The sequence below is a fragment of the Salvelinus alpinus genome, chromosome 2, assembly GCF_045679555.1.
Source record: "Salvelinus alpinus chromosome 2, SLU_Salpinus.1, whole genome shotgun sequence".
NCBI lineage: Eukaryota > Metazoa > Chordata > Actinopteri > Salmoniformes > Salmonidae > Salvelinus > Salvelinus alpinus.
In genome coordinates, this window is record NC_092087.1 from 102,437,441 (window position 1) to 102,464,930 (window position 27,490).

At 41.1% G+C, this 27,490-nt stretch overlaps 2 protein-coding genes across 2 annotated transcripts in view; one reads left to right on the forward strand and one right to left on the reverse strand.

The window, feature by feature from the left end:
• Positions 1-27,490, reverse strand: part of LOC139547632 (zinc finger protein 271-like) — a 271,214-nt gene that overhangs the window by 199,587 nt on the left and 44,137 nt on the right. The gene's annotated exons all lie outside the window — the stretch shown is intronic.
• Positions 10,436-23,985, forward strand: LOC139546817 (zinc finger protein ZFP2-like). The gene is made up of 4 exons (XM_071355628.1): positions 10,436-11,017; positions 12,185-12,282; positions 12,418-12,595; positions 22,129-23,985. The coding sequence occupies exons 1-4, from the start codon at positions 10,678-10,680 to the stop codon at positions 23,112-23,114; spliced, it is 1,602 nt and encodes a 533-aa protein (XP_071211729.1). The 5' UTR covers positions 10,436-10,677; the 3' UTR covers positions 23,115-23,985.

The following is a 27,490-nucleotide window of genomic DNA, read 5'->3' on the forward strand; positions in this document are numbered from 1 at the left end:
CTATATGTACTGTTTTAGACTTGCTGAACAGAATTTTTGAGAAAAGACGCACATTTAAGTGCGACTTAATTCGTGGGAAATATTGTTTTATTAATGCCAATGCTGTTTTCTGTGCTTGATTTCGCTTAATACTTTGGATACTGGTGCACTTGTAATCAGAACGCCTTTTTGTCATGTAGGCAACCATACACGATTTTCTTCATAACCCATTTCATATTTCCTGGAGCCTAAATTACACCATTTTCTTCATAATGCATGTATTACATGTTAATGTAAAATAATGAATTGTGTTGGCTTACACTTATGGCCTTTCCAAGGCCTTTCCATACCTTAAGGGAACATTTTAGCACTCACCATATGGTTAGTGAGAAACGCCACATTGCAAATGTAAGGTCCCTTACTAGACGTCCTGCAACGTTTCTAAAATTCGTGGATGGCGTCGGGCCGTGCGCGGGGGAGAGATCTTTCAGGAAGTCATCAAACTAAATCTCTCGGACGTTCGGTTTCCGTTATATAAAAATAACACATTTTGGTCATTTTTCCGCAGTCTCGGAAATTCCCACCAGAGGGAAAATAAATAATATTGCAAATGCACAAGCACATTGCAAATGCATGTGGCCTTTTCTCCTAAACGGAAAATATTTCGAAGACATAATGGACAGTTGGCCCCGAACAAGATGGCGTCGAGGCCTCAACGCTTTTTGAGTTATGGCCATTTTTCTGGGATTAAAGGTCAAAAACGCAAAGTAGGGTGCTAATTTGACCGCTTCACGTCAAAGTACATAAGCATACGGTGTCAGGAAAAAAAGAACCAGCCATTTATCTATCGTAACTTAAGAGAAATCGTACATTGACAAATTGGTCATGTTCACAAAAAGGAGTTAAAAAAATTAAAAGTTACAGATCCAGTTGCAGTGTGTTCAGACGAACATTTTTTAAGTGGGTCTCGAAGCTCTGCCAGAATTCTGGGATTTTATGTGATTTTATGAAATAACACACACTCATTTAACCCTCTGTAAATAAGTCAGTTCTTAACATAAAGACTTAAAACTCAATATTATATAAGAGCCTACCCCAAGGAGGATATGTGTTCACTTTCAGCTTCCTATGTCAACCGGAAGTACCTTCAAATGGTGCCATAGGGTCAGTTTCGAAGGGTTAAAAAGGTCAGATCTGCCACCCGGGTGGCGCAGTGGTCTAGGGCACTGCATCGCAGTGCTAGCTGCGCACCAGAGTCTCTGGGTTCGCGCCCAGGCTCTGCCGCAGCCGGCCGCGACCGGGAGGTCCGTTGGCCTAGCGTTGTCCGGGTTAGGGAGGGTTTGGCCGGTAGGGATATCCTTGTCTCATCGCGCTCCAGCGACTCCTGTGGCGGGCCGGGGGCAGTGCGCGCTAGCCAAGGGGGCCATGTGCACGGTGTTTCCTCCGACACATTGGTGCGGCTGGCTTCCGGGTTGGAGGCGCGCTGTGTTAAGAAGCAGTGCGGCTTGGTTGGGTTGTGCTTCGGAGGACACGTGGCTTTCGACCTTCGTCTCTCCTGAGCCCATACGGGAGTTGTAGCGATGAGACAAGATAGTAATTACTAGCGATTGGATACCACGAAGAAAAGGGGATAAAAGGATGGAGTGAAAAAGTACGGTGCTTAAAGACACACAAAGCCTGCAATGGCATTGCCATTATCTCCAGGCCGTGCCGAGTTCAACGAGATGCCCCGCTTGACCGTAGCTAGCTCGGTCTGAGTGCAGCGACAGGGACAAGAAGAAGGACCCAAATGACCCTTTGACCTCAATTTCATATGTTTTTGCTTTTGGGAGACAGAGAGAGAACCGTTAAGGTTAGAAGCACAATTTGACCTCAGGAACATTCCTAAGGTCCTCCCGATCTGTGCAAGCCTAACATTGACCGTGTGGCATTAACCCTTAATAGTTAAAAGAAGGTGTTTACATCAAACAGTTTACAATGACATGTCTCCCCATAGGAATTAATTGCCTGCTCCCCTAAATTCAACCTGAAGCCTATGTGGGTTAATAATGCCTTATGAACCTGTCTTCAATGACAATCCATCAAGCCACTATGAGGTCTACCTGTGTTGATTCTAAGCTTCCTGGAGCAACCGGAAGTGATAAAATCACCCTAAAAGTGTTTTGCCATACCCAACCAGCAGTTTGTGATATATAGTGCATTCAACCCTGTGTAAATCAGTCAGTTCTTAACGTATAGACTTAAAACTCAGGATTCTGTAAAAACATACCCCGATCAGGATATGTGTTTACTTTCAGCTTCCTGTGCCAACCGGAAGTGCCATAATTGGTGTCAAAAGGGCTGTTTCGAAGGGTTAAAAAAGTCAAATCTTTCCAAAACGTAATATATGTGAATAGGCAACCCTCATGAACTGTAAATCAGTCATTCATCCCATCAGATTTCAAGGAAAAATTTACACACCCACACAGAAAGGATGGAGTGACATACTGAGGGGCTTAGAGGCAGACAGTGCCTGCAATAGTTACTTTTGTTTGAACTTTTAAAGAACAATCAGACCTAGAGTTCTGAAACTTTACAAACCTGTTCTAGAGCTCAGGTCGATTAAGCACGGTGAGTTATGTGGCTCTAGAAGGTTCTCGGACCGATAAAAAGCCTCGGTGCATTTGCATTGACTTCAATTCATTTTGAGCATTACAAAATGGTGACATTTAGAAAAGTCCCAGAGTTGCAAGACTAGGTGCATTGAAACCGTCTCGGCCCATAGAGATGGACCCCGACATTTCTGTCCGATAGCTCATTCAAGGACCCCGTTGCAAGGCATGGAAAAAAGTGGAATTTCAGCACCAATTAAGGTTTTGCTCGTGCACCGAATGACCTATCGAGCCGAAACTTGGGATTCGAGGTCGCCTCACATAGGGCTAAACATAACGTGAAAATTGGACCCGCAGCTAGAACATAACTACGTATTATTTGTTTTATTATGGTTTAAATGGAAGGCGCTGTGAATTTTGGGGCTGCTCTGAAATATGTGATAGTTGGCTTCTAAACGAGTTGGAAAAAGTGAGTTTGGAGTCAGATGGTATCAGTTTGGTGTCTGAAAATATCTAATTGGCTGATGGACACTGACTTGCTAGTTGACTTTTGTGCATTTGCAATATGTTTCAACAGTGAAAAACCACCAAAATAGCATTCTGAAATCACCACTAAAAATGACATAGTCTCCAGGCCGTGCCGAGTTCAACGAGATGCCCCGCTTGACCGTAGTTTGCTCGGTCTGAGCGCAGCGACAGTGACAAGAAGATGACCCTTGACCTACATTACCAAGTCTTTTGCTTTTGGGAGACAGAGAGAGAACTGTTAAGGTTTAGAAGCACAATTTGACCTCAGGAACGTTCCTAAGGTCTCTGTGCAAGCCTAACCTTGACCGTGTGGCATTAACCCTTAACAGTTAAAAGAAGGTGTTTACATCAAACAGTTTACAATGACATCTCACCCCATAGGAACACATTGCCTGAACCTCTAAATTCAACCTGAAGCCTATGTGGGTTATGAATGTCTTATGAACCTGTCTTCAATGACAATCCATCAAGCCACTATGAGGTCTACCTGTGTTGATTCTAAGCTTCCTGGAGCAACCGGAAGTGATAAAATCACCCTAAAAGTGTTTTGCCATACCCAACCAGCAGTTTGTGATATATAGTGCATTCAACCCTGTGTAAATCAGTCAGTTCTTAACGTATAGACTTAAAACTCAGGATTCTGTAAAAACATACCCCGATCAGGATATGTATTTACTTATAGCTTCCTGTGCCAACCGGAAGTGCCTTAAAATGGGGTCATAGGTGCTGTTTCGAAGGTTTAAAAAAGTCAGATCTTTCCAAAACTTTAAATGTGTGAATCGGTCAACCCTCATGAACTGTAAATCAGTAATTTCGCTAAACAGATGTCAAAGAAAAGCTCTCTCACACACACACACACACACACACACACACACACACACACACACACACACACACACACACACACACACACACACACACACACACACACACACACACACACACACACACACACACACACACACACACACACACACACACACACACACACAGCAAAGACGGAGTGAAAAAGTATGGTGCTTAAAGACACACAGAGCCTTAAATGCTTTTAGGGGGGATCCAGACTTCCATACCCGCTCTGGGAGCGCTATACTACCGCCCCAAATCAATGGGTGCTGGCCTGAGTGATTTATGGAGGTTTTCAAAAAATATTCTGTTTTTTCTTCTGGAAAATATTTTATGTTTTTTCTTCTCGAGTCAATGGCCTGAGTGATTTATGGAGGTTTTCAAAAGATATTCTAAGTCCAAACTTTTCATGCACCTGGTATTTTTTTGGGGTTACCAGGCGTCATTTTTCAAAACGGTTGAAATTGCTTTTAGGGGGCATCCAGAGTGTCACATGACCGGATGAGGTAACTATTCTTGTTCTTCTTGTAACTTTCCGGTAGGCTAGAAGCTTTCCGGTGTTTTGCTGCTCGACACAGGTCGACGCAGGTATTGCACATGATTTATTCGTTATCGTAACCGTAGGTGCAGCCAAGTGGAAATACGAAAGCTTTCTAGCTATTTCGCACTGACGGTAATTTGAACACAAGAACGTTTCTAGTGAAAAGGTGCTTACACTCAGAGCCATGTATTTACACTCAGCCACCCTAGCCTTATTACGGGTTAACGTTTTGGTAATTTTGGTTGGCCAACAAAATGTAAGACTACAATGACTGCATACGTTTCCCCAAATGTTATACGAAAAAAAAATGTTTTGTTATTGATGGACAATGGCAAGGCTGCCATTGTATTTTCAGTTACATTCTGGTCAATAAAAATGGTTTACACGTTTGTTTTTTAAGAAATACATGGAACTACAACCGAATAAAACACCATTAGCCATCATGCATTGCATGATTCATTCTATACTGAAGTCTGTTCAGAAAAATCGAAAACAGTACATATAGGCATAAAACCACAATGTTTTAATAGGGATTAAATAAAGACAATATATATATAACCTCTTATGGTTATATGGTTAAAAAAAAGACAAAATATCTATATATTCATAACGTAAAATAAATAAATACAGGCGATCGCGTCTATGGTTGTTGCAACGGCTTGTGTGTCGCCAACTGGTTAAATTCGTCTCTTTTCGCACGAATTAAGTAGCACAGAAATTCGTGTATTTTCGCACGAATTAAGTAGCACAGCAATTCGTGTATTTTCAAACGAATTGAACCACCCCAAAACACCCCAAAAATGCACAAAAACGCACGAAATCTGCTGAAATACATTTTGTACATATATGCGCGAATTGAATGTGAGGCTGGGCTGCAATACCCCATAATGACAAAGCGGAAACAAGTTTTTTATACATTTTTGCAAATGTTTTAAACACAAAAAAATGATTTACATAAGTATTCAGACCCTTTGCTATATGAGACTCATAATTGAGCTCAGGTGCATCCTGTTTCCATTGATCATCCTTGAGATGTTTCTACAACTAGATTGGAGTCCACCTGTGGTAAATTCAATTGATTGGACATGATTTGGAAAGACACACACCTGTCTATATAAGGTCCCACAGTTGACAGTGCAGATCAGAGCAAAAACCTAGCCATGAGGTTGAAGGAATTGTCCGTAAAGCTCCGAGACAGGATTGTGTCGAGGCACAGATCTGGGGAAGGGTACCAAAACATTTCTGTAGCATTGAAGGCCCCTGATTTAGCCCCCTGCAGTAAAAGGTTATTCATGGAGTAAAATGATCTGTTTAAGTCATTAGTAAAGGGCACATCGTTAAGAATACAAGGATCTTTTTTTTGTGGTCTATATCCTCTCAATCATTTATTCCTTCATAAACAGAAAACGTTTACCTCAACACAACATGTGTGCAAGGGCCCCTCTAGGTTCACAACCTCTTGACCATTAAATCTGGATAGCTGACAACTATTTTTTTAAAGGGTAAAAGTGATCTGTTTAGGTCGTCAGTAAAGGAAGTATAGTTAAAGAGTACAATGACCCTTTCAAAGAGGATGGTGTGAGGCCTCTGGGGCTTATTTTGGGGGGGTTGACTGAGACATCCCTCGGACAGTCTTTTATGGGGGGTAAAATGTATCTGTTTAGGTCATCAGTAAAGGGGACATCTTAAAGATTACAATGACCCTTTCAAAGACAGACATCCCCCGGACCTCCCCCCATAACTATTTTTAAAAGGGTAAAAATTATCTGTTTAGGTCGTTAGTAAAACATATGTTTTGAAAGACACCTGGGGGTCCAGGTTGTTAGTTATTTTGTGTACATGTAACCGATTTGAAATGGCTAGCTAGTTAGCGGTGGTGCGCGCTAGCAGCCTTTCAGTCGTTGACGTCACTTGCTCTGAGACATTGAAGTAGTGGTTCCCCTTGCTCTGCAAGGGCCGCGGCTTTTGTGGAACGATGGGTGACTGTTGTTGATGTGTGCAGAGGGTCCCTGGTTCGCGCCCGGGTATGGGCGAGGGGACGGACGTAAAGTTATACTGTTACATACATATAGTTCCCCTGTGTGCAAGGGCCCCCCTAGATTCACAACTTCTTGACTCTTAACATTCCCAGCCAAGGGGAGAGATAGAGGGAGAGAAAGAGAGAGAGATATATTTCATTGAAGGTAAATTACATTTTCTTTCAAACCTTTTATTTTATTCAAAAACTTTAGTACAGTCATTTAAACATACATATTACAATTATTAAAGTTTACTATGTAATATTAAATACTAAATTATGTCACTAATGTTTTTTTACTAAAGAACTTTATATAAATCATACATGTTATTATTACATGTAGCAACACCACATGACAACAACATGGTTGCAACCCCACATAACAACAACATGGCAGCAACACAACATGACAACATGGTAGCAACACCACATAACAACAACATGGTAGCAACACAACATGGTAGCAACAGAACATAACAACAACATGGTAGCAACACAACATGGTAGCATCACCACATAACAACAACATGGCAGCAGCACAACATGGTAGCAACACAACATGGTAGCAACACCACATAACAACAACATGGTAGCAACACAAAGCATGGTAGCAGCACAACATAACAACAACATGGTAGCAACACTACATGACAAAAACATGGTAGCAACACCACATAACAACAGCATGGTAGCAACACAACCTAACAACAACATGTTAGCAACACCACATAACAACAACATGGTAGCAACACAACATAACAACAACATGGTAGCAACACAACATGACAAAAACATGGTAGCAACACCACATAACAACAACATGGTAGCAACACAACATAACAACAACATGGTAGCAACACAACATAACGACAACATGGTGGCAACACCACATAACAACAACATGGTAGCAACACCACATAACAACAACATGTTAGCAACACAACATAACAACAACATGGTAGCACCACAACATGGTAGCAGCACCACATAACAACAACATGGTAGCAACACTACATGACAACAATATGGTAGCGACACCACATGACAAAAACATGGTAGCAACACCATGGTAACAACAACATGTTAGCAACACAACATAACAACAACATGTTAGCAACACCACATAACAACAACATGTTAGCAACACCACATAACAACAACATGGTAGCAACACAACATGACAAAAACATGGTAGCAACACAACATAACAACAACATGGTAGCAACACCACATAACAACAACATGGTAGCAACACCACATAACAACAACATGGTAGCAACACAACATGGTAGCAACACCACATAACAACAACATGGTAGCAACACAACATGACAAAAACATGGTAGCAACACAACATAACAACAACATGGTAGCAACACCACATAACAACAACATGGTAGCAACACCACATAACAACAACATGGTAGCAACACAACATAACAACAACCTGGTAGCAACACAACATAACAACAACATGGAAGCAACACCACATAACAACAACCTGGTAGCAACACAACATGGCAGCAACACCACATAACAACAACATGGTAGAAACACAACATGACAACAACATGGTAGCAACACATCATGGTAGCAACACCACATAACAACAACATGGTAGAAACACAACATGGTAGCAGCACCACATGACAACAACATGGTGGCAACACAACATCACAACAACATGGTAGCAACACAACATGACAACAACATGGTAGCAACACTACATGACAACAATATGGTAGCGACACCACATAACAGCAACATGGTAGCAACACAACATGACAACATGGTAGAAACACAACATGGTAGCACCACAACATGGTAGGAACACCACATAACAACAACATGGTAGCAGCACCACATGACAACAACATGGTGGCAACACAACATGAAAACAACATGGTAGCAACACTACATGACAACAACATGGTAGCGCACCACACAACATGGTAGCAACACAACATGGTAGGAACACAACATGGTAGGAACACCACATAACAACAACATGGTAGCAGCACCACATGACAACAACATGGTAGCAGCAACACTACATAACAACAACATGGTAGAAACACCACATGACAACATGGTAGCAACACAACATGGTAGCAGCACAACATGGTACAAACATTATTTGGCACAGACAACAGCACATAGGCAAGAAGGTAGAGACAGCAATACATCACACGAAGCAGCCACAACTGTCAGTAAGAGTGTCCATGATTGAGTCCTTGAATGAAGAGATGGAGATAAAACTGTCCAGTTTGAGTGTTTGTTGCAGCTTGTTCCCATCGCTAGCTGCAGCGAACTGAAAAGAGGAGCGACCCAGAGATGTGTGTGCTTTGGGGACCTTTAACAGAATGTGACTGGCAGAATGGGTGTTGTATGTGGAGGATGAGGGCTGCAGTAGATATCTTAGATAGGGGTGAGTGAGGCCTAAAAGGGTTTTTATAAATAAGCATTAAACCAGTGGGTCTTGCGACTGGTATACAGAGATAAGCAGTTTACAGAGGAGTATAGAGTGCAGTGAGGTGTCCTATAAGGAGCATTGGTGGCAAATCTGATGGCCGAATGGTAAAGAACATCTTGCCGCTCAATGTATCCTACCATGACTATATCCAACCCACCTCCATGTGCTGCCACTATCATGTATCCTACCATGACTATATCCAACCCTACTCCATGTGTTGCCACTATCATGTATCCTACCATGACTATATTCAACCCAACTCCATGTGTTGCCACTATCATGTATCCTACCATGACTATATTCAACCCAGCTCCATGTGTTACCACTATCATGTATCCTACCATGACTATATCCCACCCTACTCCATGTGTTGCCACTATCATGTATCCTACCATGACTATATCAAACCCTACTCCATGTGTTGCCACTATCATGTATCCTACCATGACTATATCCAACCCAGCTCCATGTGTTGACACTATCATGTATCCTACTTGGCTGAAGCTTTGATCCAGTGGAAGAAGTATTGAGGAGCAGGGAAGGGTCACTTCAGGATACAGCTGTTACTCTACACTATCCCTAGATAATCCAGTAATGAGAGAAAATGTATAGAATATTTAGGGCCCTATAAAATCCATTTTCTTTTCTTTTTTTCACCTAATTACATTTTCTCCGTTTTTCCAGGTTTCTGATTTGTCCCTGTTTTTCTGTTTTTCTCTCTAAATCACACTGTTAATAGAAAAACAACAACATTGGATGTTCTAAGTCCACAACAATACTTAAACCACATCAGGAGACCACTTTTGAAGTCTGAGAAAAATCTAAGAAATGTTCATTTTTGTGTGTAGATACCCTTTAATTCAAGTGGCACCAGCAAGAGCCTTGCTTGGTTGGTGGTGTCTCTGTAGCACACATGTGAACAAATCACAACAGGATTGATGCAAATAATCATGATATCATTCTGCCAGGTAGGCATAGACTACTTTGTAGTTAACATTTAATTGACAAGGTTTTGGGGAAAGCTTTTCTATCAACCAGAAGATGGTTGTCATTAGCATAATCGCCCAACAGCTAAACATAGTGGTAGACAAATGCACTCAGACAGGGGCATTTCAGTGCTCTTTCCTCTTCAGAAAGTTGAAGGAAAATCCAAATCACTGAGGCTAATTTAGACGACTTGCAGGCAGTGGGTTCAGAATAACTATGACATAAAAATGAAAACTCTTTAATCTGTCACCTAATCCTACCTAATGGGCAGGTCAGCCCTGGAGTAAAGTATTGGCTGTAAGAAGTAAGAGAAAACATAACATATGTTTATTTTTATTTTTATTAGCTCTCATGACATTGCTTGCAAGAATAAACATTGTAATTAATATTTTTCCAATCTGCGTTACCCACTCCAGTCAGCAGATGGCGATTTGAGTCTTTCAGGGGATGCTGCTTGCGTGACGTAAAATCTAGTGGACGGAACTGGAGGCTTCTTCAACAGCGACAAAAGGCTTCTGATTCAACCAACGTGGTGATTTGCTAGCGAACCCAAAAACCGAAACATTGAAGCGCTTTAGACCAATCTTGTGTATTTTACTCTTAGTGTTTTGAATATAATTCTGTTTACTTATCTAGTAGTTCATTTAAACGTATTTTGCTTGTTAAATTAGCAAATGTGGTAAATTGATAATGCACTAGGCTAATCGACCGGAGCATGAGTTCACTAAGCTCAACGGAGAAAGAAGCTCTGGTGAAAGGAGAGGAAGAAGCTTTCAGGATGGAGGAAGAGGAAGCTATCACATTGAAAGAAGAAGAGGATGATATTACAGTGAAAGAGGAAGATGGGAAAGAGGTTGTCAAAGTGGAAGAGGAGGAGGTAGAAGCTTTCAGAATCAAAAAGGAGGAAGATGCCATAACATTGAAAGAAGAGAATGTAGTGAAAGAAGAGGAAGAACCTTTTAGAGTAAAAGAGGAAGAGGAGGCTATCTCAATAAAAGAGGAGGAAGACGTTTTGGGAGTGAAAAAGGAGGAGGCTGAAGATCGGATTACAAACAGTGAGTACTGTCTTAAAAACAGGGGCACTATGAAGTTCTTGATTTAATGTATTGTTTTAACGGGGCATTCTAAATCAAATCAAATGTATTTATATAGCCCTTCGTACATCAGCTGATATCTCAAAGTGCTGTACAGAAACCCAGCCTAAAACCCCAAACAGCAAGCAATGCAGGTGTAGGAAAAACTCCCTAGAAAGGCTAAAACCTAGGAAGAAACCTAGAGAGGAACCAGGCTATGAGGGGTGGCCAGTCCTCTTCTGGCTGTGCCGGGTGGAGATTATAACAGAACATGGCCAAGATGTTCAAATGTTCATAAATGACCAGCATGGTCAAATAATAATCACAGTAGTTGTCGAGGGTGCAGCAAGTCAGCACCTCAGGAGTAAATGTCAGTTGGCTTTTCATAGCCGATCATTAAGAGTATCTCTACCGCTCCTGCTGTCTCTAGAGAGTTGATAACAGCAGGTCTTGGACAGGTAGCACGTCCGGTGAACAGGTCAGGGTTTCATAGCCGCAGGCAGAACAGTTGAAACTGGAGCAGCAGCACGGCCAGGTGGACTGGGGACAGCAAGGAGTCATCATGTCAGGTCGTCCTGAGGCATGGTCCTAGAGCTCAGGTCCTCCGAGAGAGAGAAAAAAATAGATAATTAGAGAGCAGCATAAATACTGGAGGCTGAGAACGGAGGGGTTAGGAGACACTGTGGCCCCATCCGATGATACCCCCGGACAGGGCCAAACAGGAAGGATATAACCCCACCCATTTTGCCAAGGCACAGCCCCCACACCACTAGAGGGATATCTTCAACCACCAACTTACCGTCCTGAGACAAGGCCGAGTATAGCCCACAAAGATCTCCGCCACGGCACAACCCAAGGGGGGCGCCAACCCAGACAGGAAGATCACGTCAGTGACTCAACCCACTCAAGTGACGCACCCCTCCTAGGGACGGCATGAAAGAGCACCAGTAAGCCAGTGACTTAGCCCCTGTATTAGGGTTAGAGGCAGAGAATCCCAGTGGAGAGAATTGGAATTGACCCTATACATTTGCAACACAAACAATATTTGACAAAATCATGATGGAAAAGGCCATTTTAGACATATTTATGCCTCTTGATTGTAATAGATGGTCATAAGTTTACATCTGTTTGCTGTTCTCGTTCACACAGGAGAGAGACGTGACTATCGTGGATCCTTTGGGGAGCCTCAACAACATCCTGATGCTGACGAGTCAGAGAAGAGTCTCTCCAGATCAGAACACCAGATGGTACAGCGTGGTTTGTTCTAGCATACAGTTTGCTCTATCGGGGTCTGGGCTGGGTTTCTGTAAAGCACTTCATGACAACAATGACATCAGCATCCATAATGATATGTGTCTGTGTCCCCTCTTTATGGTTACCAGGACAACGCTAGCCCTTCCTCCCTCCCGGAGTCCCCGTGTCGTGCCTCTCCCGGTAGCGCCTTACTGCTGGGTATGAAGAGGTTGTCTGTGCTGCTGGTGGACTGCAGGAAAACAACGGGGCTGAGTGGAACTGTGAGAGGAGGAGAAGAGAAGAAAGGATCAGATTTGACACATCAAAGTAAGTGCTGTAGTTTAGTTTGAACAAATACAATAGATCTGCCCACTGGTATCTGTTACCAGGACAACCAGCAGAGTTCTGTTAGTTGACAGGAAGATAGACTGGTGGATATGGATGTTATGAATATCATAACACTGAAAAAGGATTCTGCCAATGAAAAGAGAGAAACCAATAGACCATATAAAACCTTGATGAAAGTTAGCTTTAGAGAGAAAGTTAAAAGATGATCCAATGTAAGATGCTTGTTTTACAAAAACTTTTCCTTAAAACATGGATGTTACATTGCCTGTTCCAGTCAACCCCCCTATCTTTACAAGACTGTAGAACAGGCAAACTAAACTCCAGACACTGTTAATTAATTAACTAATACTGGAGGAAAGCTGTGATCAGGCTGCCCACTCAAGAGAAAGCTTCAAACTGTAACCAGTGCCGTCAACCTTGTTCAGGTTATCAGTCAACCTACCAGGGTAGTTACAAACAGTAGAGGAATGAAATCATCATGTTTTGATCATATCTTTACTAATGCTGCAGAAATGTGTTTGAAAGCAGTATCCAGATCCATCAGATGTAGTGATCACAATATAGTAGCCATGTCTAGGAAAACCACAGTTCCAAAGGCTGGGCCTAATATTGTGTAAAAGAGTTCATACAATAAGTTTTGTAGTGATTCCTATGTTGTTGATGTAAATAATATTTGTTGGTCCGTGGTGTGTAATGATGAGCAACCAGACGCTGCCCTTGACACATTTGAAAATGCTTATCCCAGTTACTAATAAGCATGCCCCCATTAAGAATATGACTGTAAACACTGTTAAATCCACGTGGATTGATGAGGAATAGAAAAATGCTATGGTGTATATGCAGTGGTTCCCAAACGTTTTATAGTCCGACACCCCTTCAAACATTCAACCTCCAGCTGTACCCCCTCTAGCACCAGGGTCAGCTCACTCTCAAGTGTTGTATTTTGCCATCATTGTAAGCCGGTCACACACACACACTATACGATACATTTATTAAACATAAGAATGAGTGTGAGTTTGTCAAAACCCAGCTCTTCCTATTAGAGGTCGACCGACTATGATTTTTCAACGCTGATACCGATTATTGGAGGACAAAAAAAGTCGATACCGATTAATCGGACGAAAAAAAAGAAGAAAAAAAAGTATTTTTATATATATATATCATACACACACACACATTTTTGTAATAATGACAATTGCAACAATACTGAATAAACAATGAACACTTTTATTTTAACTTAATATAATACATAAATAAAATCAATTTATTCTCAAATAACATGAGAACATATGTTAAAACGAACCACCAGCTTTCATGGGTCTTCAATATTCCCAGTTAAGTTTTAGGTTGTAGTGCAGAAAGCAGAGCTTGTCTGCATGGTCCCCTGTCAGTCTGCTCCTTATATTTTTTATTTTATTTAACCTTTATTTAACCAGGTAGGCAAATTGAGAACACGTTCTCATTTACAATTGCGACCTGGCCAAGATAAAGCAAAGCAGTTCGACACATACAACAACACATAGTTACACATGGAGTAAAACAAACATATAGTCAATGATACAGTGAAAAAAAAATAAGTCTATATACAATGTGAGCAAGTGAGGTGAGATAAGGGAGGTGAAGGCAAACAAATATATGTATAAATAAATAAAAATATAAAAAGGCCATGGTGGCGAAGTAAATACAACACAGCAAGTAAAATAAAAAATAAAAACACTGGAATGGTTGGTTTGCAGTGGAAGAAAGCGCAAAGTAGAGACAGAAATAATGGGGTGCAAAGGAGCAAAATAAATAAATACAGTAGGTAAAGAGGTAGTTGTTTGGGCTAAATTATAGATGGGCTATGTACAGGTGCAGTAATCTATGAGCTGCTCTGACAGCTGGTGCTTAAAGCTAGTGAGGGAGATAAGTGTTTCCAGTTTCAGAGATTTTTGTAGTTCGTTCCAGTCATTGGCAGCAGAGAACTGGAAGGAGAGGCGGCCAAAGGAAGAATTGGTTTTGGGGGTGACCAGAGAGATAAACCTGCTGGAGCGCGTGCTACAGGTAGGTGTTGCTATGGTGACCAGCGAGCTGAGATAAGGGGGGACTTTACCTAGCAGGGTCTTGTAGATGACCTGGAACCAGTGGGTTTGGCGACGAGTATGAAGCGAGGGCCAGCCAACGAGAGTGTACAAGTCGCAGTGGTGGGTAGTATATGGGGCTTTGGTGACAAAACGGATGGCACTGTGATAGACTGCATCCAATTTATTGAGTAGGGTTTTGGAGGCTATTTTGTAAATGACATCACCGAAGTCGAGGATTGGTAGGATGGTCAATTTTACAAGGGTATGTTTGGCAGCATGAGTGAAGGATGCTTTGTTGCGGAATAGGAAGCCAATTCTAGATTTAACTTTGGATTGGAGATATTTGATGTGAGTCTGGAAGGAGAGTTTACAGTCTAACCAGACACCTAGGTATTTGTAGCTCCTCCACGAAACACAGACCTTATTTGAAGTAGATCAAGACATTCTCTATGGAAGACATGAACGATAAAATAACGAAGGAACCCCTTTCAAGTTCAGCCGCAAGTTATTACAGGAATTATAATGCGTCGACTGTTTCTCTCTAAACCAAATACCTTTGACTAATCTGGAAACTATCACCTCGAAAACAAAACGTTTATTCCGTTCCGTATTTTATCTAACGGGTGGCATCCATGAGTCTAAATATTCCTGTTACATTGCACAACCTTCAACCTTGACAATGTTATGTCATAATTACGTAAAATTCTGGCAAATTAGTTCGCAAAGAGCCAGGCGGCCCAAACTGTTGCATATACCCTGACTCTGCGTGCAATGAACGCAAGAGAAATGACACAATTTCACCTGGTTAATATTGCCTGCTAACCTGGATTTCTTTTAGCTAAATATGCAGGTTTAAAAATATATACTTGTGTATTGATTTTAAGAAAGGCATTGATTTTAAGAAAGGCATTGATGTTTATGGTTAAGCACACATTGGAGCAATGACAGTCATTGATTGATTGTTTTTTATAAGATAAGTTTAATGCTAGCTAACAACTTACCTTAGCTTACTGCATTCGCGTAACAGGCAGGCTCCTCGTGGAGTGCAATGTAATCAGGTGTTAGACCATTGGACTATTTAACTGTAAGGTTGCAAGATTGGATCCCCCGAGCTGACAAGGTTAAAAATCATGCAGAACGTTCCTAGGCCATCATTGAAAGTAAGAATGTGTTCTTAACTGACTTGCCTAGTTTAATAAAGATTAAATAAAGGTGTAAAAAAATATAAAAAATAAAATAAAATCGGGGCCCAAAAATACCGATTTCCGACTGTTATGAAAAATTGAAATCGGCCCTAATTAACTGGCCATTCCGATTAATCGGTCGACCTCTACTTCCTATAAGAGTTCTTATAGGACCAGCGCACAAATAATATAATAATAATAAATGATTTTGCTCTTTATTTATTAACAATCTTACATATTAAACCTTATTTGTTCTTTGACATTTGTAAATAACTCACCACAGGTTAATGAGAAGGGTGTGCTTGAAAGGATGCACATAACTCTGCAATGTTGTATTGGAGAGAGTCTCAGTCTAAAATAATTTTCCACACAGTCTGTGTCTGTATTTAAAATGTGTCAATACTTTGCGCCCTTGATAACCAGCGCGCCCATAGACACTGTACATTCGATAGGCAATGAGTTGAAAACTACAAACCTCAGATTTCACACTTCCTGGTTGGATTTTTCTCAGGTTTTTGCCTGCCATATGAGTTCTGTTATACTCACAGACATAATTCAAACAGTTTTAGAAACTTAAGAGTGTTTTCTATCCAATACTACTAATGATATGCATATATTAGCTTCTGGGCCTGAGTAGCAGGAAGTTTACTCTGGGCACGCTTTTCAACCGAACGTGAAAATGCTGCCCCCTTATCCCAAACAGGTTAAGTACTGCAGTGCATCTCCTCCTCATGGACTGCACCAGATTTGACAGTACTTGCTGTGAGATGTTACCCCACTCTTCCACCAAGGCACCTGCAAGTTCCCAGACATTTCTGGGGGGAATGGCCCTAGCTCTCACCCTCCGATCCAACAGGTCCCAGACGTGCGCAATGGGATTGAGATCCGGGCTCTTCGCTGGCCATGGCAGAACACTGACATTCCGGTCTTGCAGGAGATCACGCACAGAAGGAGCAGTATGGCTGGTGGCATTGTCATGCTGGAGGGTCATGTCAGGATGACCATGCAGGAAGGGTACCACATGAGGGAGGAGGATGTCTTCCCTGTAACGCACACCGTTGAGATTGCCTGCAATGACAACAAGCTCAGTCTGATGATGCTGTGACACACCGCCCCAGACCATGACGGCCCCTCCACCTACAAATCGATCCCGTTCCAAAGTGCAGGCCTCGGTGTAATGCTCATTCCTTCGACGATAAACGCGAATCCGACGATAAACGCGAATCCGACCATCACCCCTGGAGACAAAACCGCGACTTGTCAGTGAAAAGCACTTTTTGCCAGTCCTGTCTGGTCCAGTGACGGTGGGTTTGTGCCCAGAGGCGACGTTGTTGCCGGTGATGTCTGGTGAGGACCTGCCTTTCAACAGGCCTACAAGCCCTTAGTCCAGCCTCTCTCATTCAATTGCGGACAGTCTGAGCTAGAGGTCGGCCGATTAATCGGAATGGCCGATTAATTAGGGCCGATTTCAAGTTTTCATATTCGGAAATCGGTATTTTTGGGCGCCGATTTGCATTATTATTATTATTATTATATATTTTTTATACCTTTAATTAACTAGGCAAGTCAGTTAAGAACACATTCTTATTTTCAATGACGGCCTAGGAACGGTGAGTTAACTGCCTTGTTCAGGGGCAGAACGACAGATTTTCACCTTGTCTGTTATGCAAATGCAGTAAGGCAAGGTAAGTTGCTAGCTAGCATTAAACTTATCTTATAAAAAACAATCAATCATAACCACTAGTTAACTACACATGGTTGATGATATTACTAGGTATTATCTAGCGTGTCCTGCGTTGCATATAATCTGACTGAGCATACAAGTATCTACGTTTCTGACTGAACGGTGGTAGGCAGAAGCAGGCACGTAAACATTCATTCAAAAAGCACTTTCGTGCGTTTTGCCAGCAGCTCTTCGTTGTGCGTCAAGCATTGCGCTGTTTATGACTTCAAGCCTATCAACTCCCGAGATGAGGCTGGTGTAACCGAAGTGAAATGGCTAGCTAGTTAGCGCGCGCTAATAGCGTTTCAAAGGTCTCTCGCTCTGAGCCTTCTAGTAGTTATTCCCCTTGCTCTGCATGGGTAGCGCTGCTTCGATGGTGGCTGTTGTCGTTGTGTAGCTGGTCCGAGCCCAGGGAGGAGCGAGGAGAGGGATGGAAGCTATACTGTTACACTTGCAATACTAAAGTGCCTATAAGAACATCCAATAGTCAAAGGTTAATGGAATACAAATGGTATAGAGGGAAATAGTCCTATAATTCCTATAATAACTACAACCTAAAACTTCTTACCTGGGAATATTGAAGACTCACGTTAAAAGGAACTACCAGCTTTCATATGTTCTCATGTTCTGAGCAAGGAACTGAAACGTTAGCTTTCTTACATAGCACATATTGCACTTTTACTTTCTTCTCCAACACTTTGTTTTTGCATCATTTAAACCAAATTGAACATGTTTCATTATTTACTTGAGGCTAAATTGATTATATTGATGTATTATATTAAGTTAAAATAAGTGTTCCTTCAGTATTGTTGTAATTTTCATTATTACAAATAAATAAATAAAAATCGGCCGATTAATCGGTATCGGCTTTTTTGGTCCTCCAATAATCGGTATCAGTATCGGCGTTGAAAAATCATAATCGGTCGACCTCTAGTCTGAGCACCGATGGAGGGATTGTGCGTTCCTGGTGTAACTTGGGCAGTTGTTGTTGCCATCCTGTACCTGTAGGTGTGATGTTCGGATGTACCGATCCTGTGCAGGTGTTGTTACACGTGGTCTGTCACTGCGAGGACGATAAGCTGTCCTTCCTGTCTCCCTGTAGCGCTGTCTTAGGCGTCTCACAGTACAGACATTGCAATTTATTGCCCTGGCCACATCTGCAGTCCTCATGCCTCCTTGCAGAATGCCTAAGGCACGTTCACGCAGATGAGCAGGGACCCGGGGCATCTTTTTTTTTGTGTTTTTCAGAGTCAGTAGAAAGGCCTCTTTAGAGTCCTAAGTTTTCATAACTGTGACCTTAATTGCCTACCGTCTGTAAGCTGTTTGTGTCTTAACGACCGTTCCACAGGTGCATGTTCATTAATTGTTAATGGTTCATTGAACAAGCATGGGAAACAGTGTTTCAACCCTTTACAATGAAGATCTGTGACGTTATTTAAATTTTTACAAATATTCTTTGAAAGACAGGGTCCTGAAAAAGACCCGTAATTTTTTTTGCTGAGTTTATTTTGTACAGTTCATTATATAGTGGGGCAAAAAAGTTTTTAGTCAGCCACCAATTGTGCAAGTTCTCCCACTTAAAAAGATGAGAGAGGCCTGTAATTTTCATCATAGGTACATTTCAACTATGACAGTCAAAATGAGGGGAAAAAATCCAGAAAATCACATTGTAGGATTTTTAATGAATTTGTTTGCAAATTATGGTGGAAAATAAGTATTTGGTCACCTACAAACAAGCAAGATTTCTGGCTCTCACAGACATGTAACTTCTTCTTTAAGAGGCACCTCTGTCCTCCACTCGTTACCTGTATTAATGGCACCTGTTTAAACTTGTTATCAGTATAAAATTCTTCTGGGGATGAGTAGCTGGCAGTTGAATTTGGATATGCTTTTCATCCAAACTTGAAAATGCTGACCCCTATCCTAGAGAAGTTTTTAACGAATGCACTGTGTGTGTGTATACTGAACCAAAATATAAACAACGATTTACAGTTTATATGAGTCAGTGATTGTAAATAAATAAATGAGGCCCTAATCTATGGACTTTACATAACTGGGCAGGGGCGCAGCCATTGGTGGGCCCTGGAGGGCATACGCCCACCCATTGCGGAGCCAGGCCCAGCCAATCAGAATGAGTTTTTCCCCACAAAAGGGCTTCATTACAAAGAGAAATACAACTCGGGCGGCTGGTCTCAGACAATGTGGAGGTCCTGGGCTGGCGTCGTTATATGTGTTCTGTGGTTGTGAGGCCAGTTGGATGTACTGCCAAATTCTCTAAAATGACGTTGGAGGCAGCTTCTGGTAGAGAATTTTAACATTCAATTATCTGGTAACAGCTCCAGTGGATATTCCTGCAGTCAGTATGCCAATTGCACCCTCCCTCAAAAGTTGAGAGATCTGTGGCATTGTGTTGTGTGACAGAACTGCACATTTTAGTGGCCTTTTATTCTCCCCAGCACAAGGTGCACCTGTGCAATGATCATGCTATTTAATCAGCTTGATATGCCACACCTGTCAGGTGGATGGATTATCTTGGCAAAGAATAAATGTTAACTAACAGGGATGTAAAAAATTCTGCAATCTTTTTTTTCAGCTCATGAAACATCCAACACTTTACATTTTGTGTTTATATTTTTGTTTATTGTAGTTACTCTCAGTTTTAGGAACATCTTCCCAAATATTTCACTTTATTTTTTACTTTACCCAAAATATGACATCAGCGATAGTCAAAATGTTGAAAATCTGTGAACGTCTAAATAAGAAATTGGGCCATTTAAACAGCAGGTGTCGAACCCTTTCGACAACGGGGAGATTTTACTGATGTGCGTTGTGTCTTCGATGTAAAAACAAGTTTTGGACTTCCACTTAAAATTACTTATTTACTTATTTTATGTTTAAGGAAGTGTGTACAGTTGTGGCCAAAAGTTTTGAGAATGACACAAATTTGAATTTTCAGTCTGCTGCCTCAGTTTGTATGATGGCAATTTGCATATACTCCAGAATGTTATGAAGAGTGATCAGATGAATTGTAATTAATTGCAAAGTCCCTCTTTGCCATGCAAATTAACTGAATCCCCCCCAAAACTGGAAGCTTCAAAAGGAGGGTGGTGCTTGGAATCATTGTTCTTCCTCTGTCACCCATGGTTACCTGCAAGGAAACACGTGCCGTCATCATTGCTTTGCACAAAAAAGGCTTCACAGGCAAGGATATTGCTGCCAGTAAGATTGCACCTAAATCAACCCTTTATCGGATCATCGATAACTTCCAAGGAGAGCGATTCAATTGTTGTGAAGAAGGCTTCAGAGCGGTTTAATTGTTGTGAAGAAGGCTTCAGGGCACCCAAGAAAGTCCAGCAAGCGCCAGGACCGTCTCCTAAAGTTGATTCAGCTGCGGGATCGGGGCACCACCAGTACAGAGCTTGCTCAGGAATGGCAGCAGGCAGGTGTGAGTGCATCTGCACACAGACTGATATTCTGCAAAAGGTACAGGGATTGGACTGCTGAGGACTGGGGTAAAGTCATTTTCTCTGATGAATCCCTTTTTCAATTGTTTGGGGCATCTGGAAAAAAGCTTGTCCGGAGAAGACAAGGTGAGCGCTTCCATCAGTCCTGTGTCATGCCAACGGTAAAGCATCCTGAGACCATTCATGTGTGGGGTTGCTTTTCAGCCAAGGGTGTGGGCTCAGTCACAATGTTGCCTAAGAACACAGCCATGAATAAGGAATGCTACCAACACATCCTCCGAGAGCAACTTCTCCCAACCATCCAGGAACAGTTCGGTGACCAACAATGCCTTTTCCAGCATGAAGGAGCACCTTGCCATAAGGCAAACGTGATAAGTGGCTCGGGGAACAAAACAGCAATATTTTGGGTCCATGGCCAGAAATCTCCCCAGACCTTAATCCCATTGAGAACCTGTGGTCAATCCTCAAGAGGCGGGTGGACAAACAATAACCCACCAATTCTGACAAACTCCAAGCATTGATTATGCAAGAATGGGCTGCCATCAGTCAGGATGTGGCCCAGAAGTTAATTGACACCAGGGTGGATTGCAGAGGTCTTGAAAAAGTAGGGTCAACACTGCAAATATTGACTCTTTGCATCAACTTCATGTCATTGCCAATAAAAGCCTTTGACACTTATGAAATGCTTGTAATTATACTTCAGTATTTCATAGTAACATCTGACAAAAATATCTGAAGACACTGAAGCAGCAAACTTTGTGGAAATTAATATTTGTGTCATTCTCAAAACTTTTGGCCACGACTGTAGGTCGCATTCGGTATCATACAGCTATGAAAGTTATATATTTAGAACCACCTGCTCGATTGGAATTAAGCGACGTCTGTGTCTTGAGTGTCCAAGAACGGTTTAGTTTGTGTTCTGACTTTACCAGGAAACTCTACAACAGTTGTTTTAAAATCACACCAAGATTGTTAAAACTGGCCTTATGTTATTGAGCGATCTGATTAGGAAGGCCTATTTATCATGTGGAGGTTTCATTCATGTCTCTTTTTTTTTTAAACACACTGTCTTTGGCAGGAGAAAGACCACACTCAGAGGAACCAGAGCCAGGGATGTCCAAACCAACAAGAAGACACCAGTGTTCCCACTGTGGAAAGTGTTTTAACCAGTTAGGGAACCTGAAACAACATGGGAGAATACACACAGTTGAGAAGCCTTACCACTGCTCAGAGTGTGGAAAGTGTTTCAACCGGTCAGGGGATCTGAAAAAACATGAGAGAATACACACAGGGGAGAAGCCTTACCACTGCTCCCAATGTGGCAAGTGTTTTAACCAGTTAGGGAACCTGAAACAACACGAGAGAATACACACAGTTGAGAAGCCTTACCACTGCTCAGAGTGTGGAAAGTGTTTCAACCGGTCAGGGGATCTGAAAAAACATGAGAGAATACACACAGGGGAGAAGCCTTACCACTGCTCCCAGTGTGGAAAGAGTTTTAACCAATTATGGAGCCTGAAAGTTCATGAGATAATACACACAGGGGAGAGGCCTTACCACTGCTCCCAGTGTGGCAAATGTTTTTACCATTTAGGGAACCTGAAACAACATGAGAGAATACACACAGGGGAGAAGCCTTACCACTGCTCCCAGTGTGGCAAGTGTTTTTACCAGTTAGGGAACCTGAAACTACATGGGAGAATACACACAGGGGAGAAGCCTTACCACTGCTCCCAGTGTGGAAAGAGTTTTAACCAATTATGGAGCCTGAAAGGTCATGAGATAATACACACAGGGGAGAAGCCTTACCACTGCTCCCAGTGTGGCAAGTGTTTCAACCGGTCAGGGGATCTGAAAAAACATGAGAGAATACACACAGGGGAGAAGCCTTACCACTGCTCCCAGTGTGGTAAGAAGTTTAACCATTTATTTAACCTGAAAAGACATGAGAGATTACACACAGGGGAGAAGCCTTACCACTGCTCCCAGTGTGGAAAGTGTTTCAACCAGTCAGGGGAACTGAAAACACATGAGAGAAAACACACAGGGGTGTTCCCAGTGTGAAAAAAGTGTTAAACCTAACACCTACTTGAAAAAACATAGCAGAATACACACAGGGTAGAAGTCTTACAAATGCTCAGACTGTGGAAAGACATATTACTCATCAGTCACTTAAAAGTCATGTGAGAATCCACACTGGAGAGAATAATTACTTCTCCTAGTGTGAATATTGATATTTAACATCACATTGGCTTAATTAGTCCAGTGTGTAAATTGATATTTTACATCACATTAACTTAAAATTCATCAGAGAACATACACAGTGCTCCCGTTGTCTTATATTGTTGACTGATAATGTGTTTACCTGTTTTTACCATATGAAATTAAATGGTACAAGGTATACTCAAACATATTTGTATGTTTTTATTAGAAAACATGAAGTGAATATGGAGTATTTCAGTTTGAATATAGAGTAGATCAGATTCCATGTGTTTAAATGGTCCTTTTTAAAACTCTGTGTTTGTGTTTATCTGGGTGTGTCTTTCCTCCAGCACTACAGATAATACAGTGATATTTGGATGTGATGCATTTGTTCCATTGTTTACATTTGCATTGTTTGCCCACTGATGATTTAATGAAATGAAAATATTCACAGATTCTGTAATGGAAAATGTTAATTGTATGTGTCCACATAACTGAGTATGTGACTAACCTTGTGAAACTGTCCTATTATAATCTCCTGTTCCTGGGAGTATCATCCTGTGTTGCAAACCAGCTGCACCTGCATACTTGTATGAATAAAGTCCCTCCCAGGAACAGGAAACTATAAAGATATGTGCTCATCACCCAATGCTTCAGGAATTCAGACTGTCTACACTGCGCTGTGTAACTCTGTTATTCTCTCTGAGCTCAGAAATAAAGAATCTTGGTTTGACTTGGACTCCAGCAGATCCTTATTTTATAATATCCACCACAACTCTCCCACGGATTGCTGTTTATCATTGTCTCAATGAAGAGTTCTTTGTTTTACTTTCCTGGGGGCATTTACAAGCCTCCCACTGGTTGAATAAACGTTGTTTCCACGTCATTTCAACAAAACAAATCCATGTGATGATGTTTGATTAATGTGCAACCTAAATCCAATTACAGGTGACATTTTATGATGATTTGACTTTAGTTGACGACTCAAAGAAATGTAAATAGAAACTTGATTATGAACTGACGTTTGTGCCTAGTGGGCTGGTTTGAATAAGCGGCAGGTGTTGGATCAATATCCACCTTAGTAGCTAAGTTTCCATGTAATTTGCAACAGATGTTCATGTGAATATTCTAAAATCTGCATTACACAATATATGCATTTTTCCACAAGAAATGTTTTTATCAGACAGACTTATTGCTGATCAAAGGCTTTACGAGACCAAAAAATACTTTTGCTGTTGAATTCCCATGTGCCGAATGGAAAAATACAAGTTAAAACCTGTTTGGGATATGGGGGCGCTGTTTTCACTTTGTAAAAAATCGTTCCCAAATTAAACTGCCTCGTACTCAATTCTTGCTCGTACAATATGCATATTATTATTACTATTGGATAGAAAACACTCTCAGGTTTCTAAAACCGTTTGAATTATATCTGTGAGTAAAACAGAACTAATTTTGCAGCAAACTTCCTGTCAGAAAGTGAAAAATCTGAAATCGAGGCTGTGTTCCAGGGCCTCCCTATTCATTTGCTTGAAATCTATGGATAAACATGCACTTCATACGCCTTCCACTAGATGTCAATAGGCAGTGAGAGGTGAAATGGAGTGTATAGCTTGATCTGAGGTCAAAAGAGAGCTCTTGGAATGACATGACCCCAATTTCCTTTGTTCAGGAAGGCGCGGGAAGGAACTCTGGATTGCCTTCTGAAAAGCTTTCGTTATAGACGGCTATTATCTCCGGCTTTGATTTTATTTGATAAATGTGATAATATCATCGTAAAGTATGTTTTTTCAATATAGTTTTATCAGATTATTGAAAGTTTATCGGGAGTTTTGGCGTGTTCCGTTCTCTGCGTTTGGTGACGATGGACAGCTTCGCGCCACTTGGCTAGCTTTGGTTGCTAATTCGACAGACGAAGAGGACATTCTAAATCCAAACAACGATTATTCTGGACAAAGGACCCCTTGTACAAGATTCTGATGGAAGCTCAGCAAAAGTAGGACCCATTTATGATGTTATTTCGTATTTCTGTCAAATGTTTAGTATTATTTTCCGCCCTGATTTTGGGCGCTGTCTCGCTATAACGTAAGCTGTATGTCGTGCTAAAGTTATTTTTAGAATTCTAACACGGCGATTGCATTAAGAACTAGTGTATCTATCATTTGCTGTACAACATGTATTTTTTAGTAAAGTTTATGATGAGTTATTTGGTCAGAATAGGTGAGTGTCAGAAATATATCCGGAGATTCTGGAAAAAAGTTGCTACGTTTTCACAATGTATAACCACGGATTTCAGCTCTAAATATGCACATTTTCGAACAAAACATAAGTGTATTGTATAACCTGATGTTATAGGACTGTCATCTGATGAAGCTTGTCAAGGTTAGTGAAAAATTATATATCTTTTGCTGTTTTTTTGCGATCGCTAACTTTTGCTGCTGATAAATGGGTTGTGTTTTTGGCTATTGTGGTAAGCTAATATAATGCTATATTGTGTTTTCGCTGTAAAACACTTAAAAAATCTGAAATATTGGCTGGATTCACAAGATGTTTGTCTTTCATTTGCTGTACACCATGTATTTTTCATAAATGTTTTATGATGAGTATTTAGGTATTTCATGTTGGTCTCTGTAATTGTTCTAGCTGCTTCGGTGCTATTTGTGATTGTAGCTGCAATGTAAAACTATGATTTATACCTGAAATATGCACATTTTTCGAACAAAACATAGATTTATTGTATAACATGTTATAAGACTGTCATCTGATGAAGTTGTTTCTTGGTTAGTTTGGTTGGTTCTTGGTTAGTTTGGTTGGTTTTGTGCAAGCTACCTGTGCTGTGAAAGAAATGTCTGTGCTTTTTTGTATTTGGTGGTGAGCTAACATAAATATACGTGGTGTTTTCGCTGTAAAACATTTAAAAAATCGGACATGTTGGCTGGATTCACAAGATGTTTATCTTTCATTTGCTGTATTGGACTTGTTAATGTGTGAAAGCAAAATATTTCGTTTTTTTTTTTTTTTTTTCGCGCGCTGCCTTTTCAGTGGAATGTGGGCGGGGTTCTATCTGATGTCATAATACACCCCTCTGATAATCAAGTGATATTTGGAATGTCTGAGTAGTTCTATCTGATGTCATAATACACCCCTCTGATAGTGATACATTTGCTCCATTGTTTCCATGTCAGTTGGTTTCCCACTCTGATGATTTATATCTGACAGAGGGGCTTTAAAGGAATAGTATGGTGACATCTTAGCGGGGCTTTAAATAAATAGGATTATTCATTAATTTAATACTCCTATAGCAACAATACACTGCAGCTTTGACATCAAGAAGAGATTGGGCTGATGGGTGTTGGTGCTACTATACAGGTAAGGCTGTCCAATATGAATGTGAATGTTCAATACACACAATAGGTTGATCAGTAGCCAGTTAGTTAGCTGCTACGTTTTTAGCAACACAACTCGCTATCAACAAAGTCAGAATGCCCTCCAGGCCTGGTGGTGGCAGCAGTGTACTACATCAACTGTTTACCAGAGCTTCCTGAGGGGAAACAATTAGGCTGTATATAGCTTGATTTTGGAGCCAGCAGCATACCACCCTACTTCCCACAGCTGGCTTGCTTCTGAAGCTAAACAGGGTTGGTCCTGGTTGGTTATGCAAACATTTGTTTATTAGATTATGTTTATCATTAAGAATATTGTTTTATTTCTAAATGGTCACGCCTTGCTTTGGTCATGTGTTCTCTTATGGGTCAATCATTTTAATTAGAATATAGCAATTACGGTGTCTCCTCAATCACTTCCAGTGCCTTTGGAAAGTATTCAGATTGGGGACATTGCCTTGTGTCGGGTGCCATCTTTCAGATGGGACGTTAAACGGGTGTCTTGACTCTCTGTGGTCACTAAAGATCCCATTGCACTTATCATAAGAGTAGGGGTGTTAACTCTGGTGTCCTCGATTAATTCCCCATCTGGCCCTCATACCATCATAGTCACCTAATCATCCCCAGTTTACAATTTGGCTCATGCATCCTCCCTTCTCTCCCCTGTAACTATTCCCCAGGTTGTTGCTGTAAATGAGAATGTGTTCTCAGTTGACTTACATTGTTAAATAAATAATAACCATGTTTCCATCAAAAGTTGTTTAATTAGGATATATACAAATATGATGATGTCATAGTGAATTCATGACATGTGAATGAACAAGCCTTTTCATACTTTATAACATGGCTATATACAAT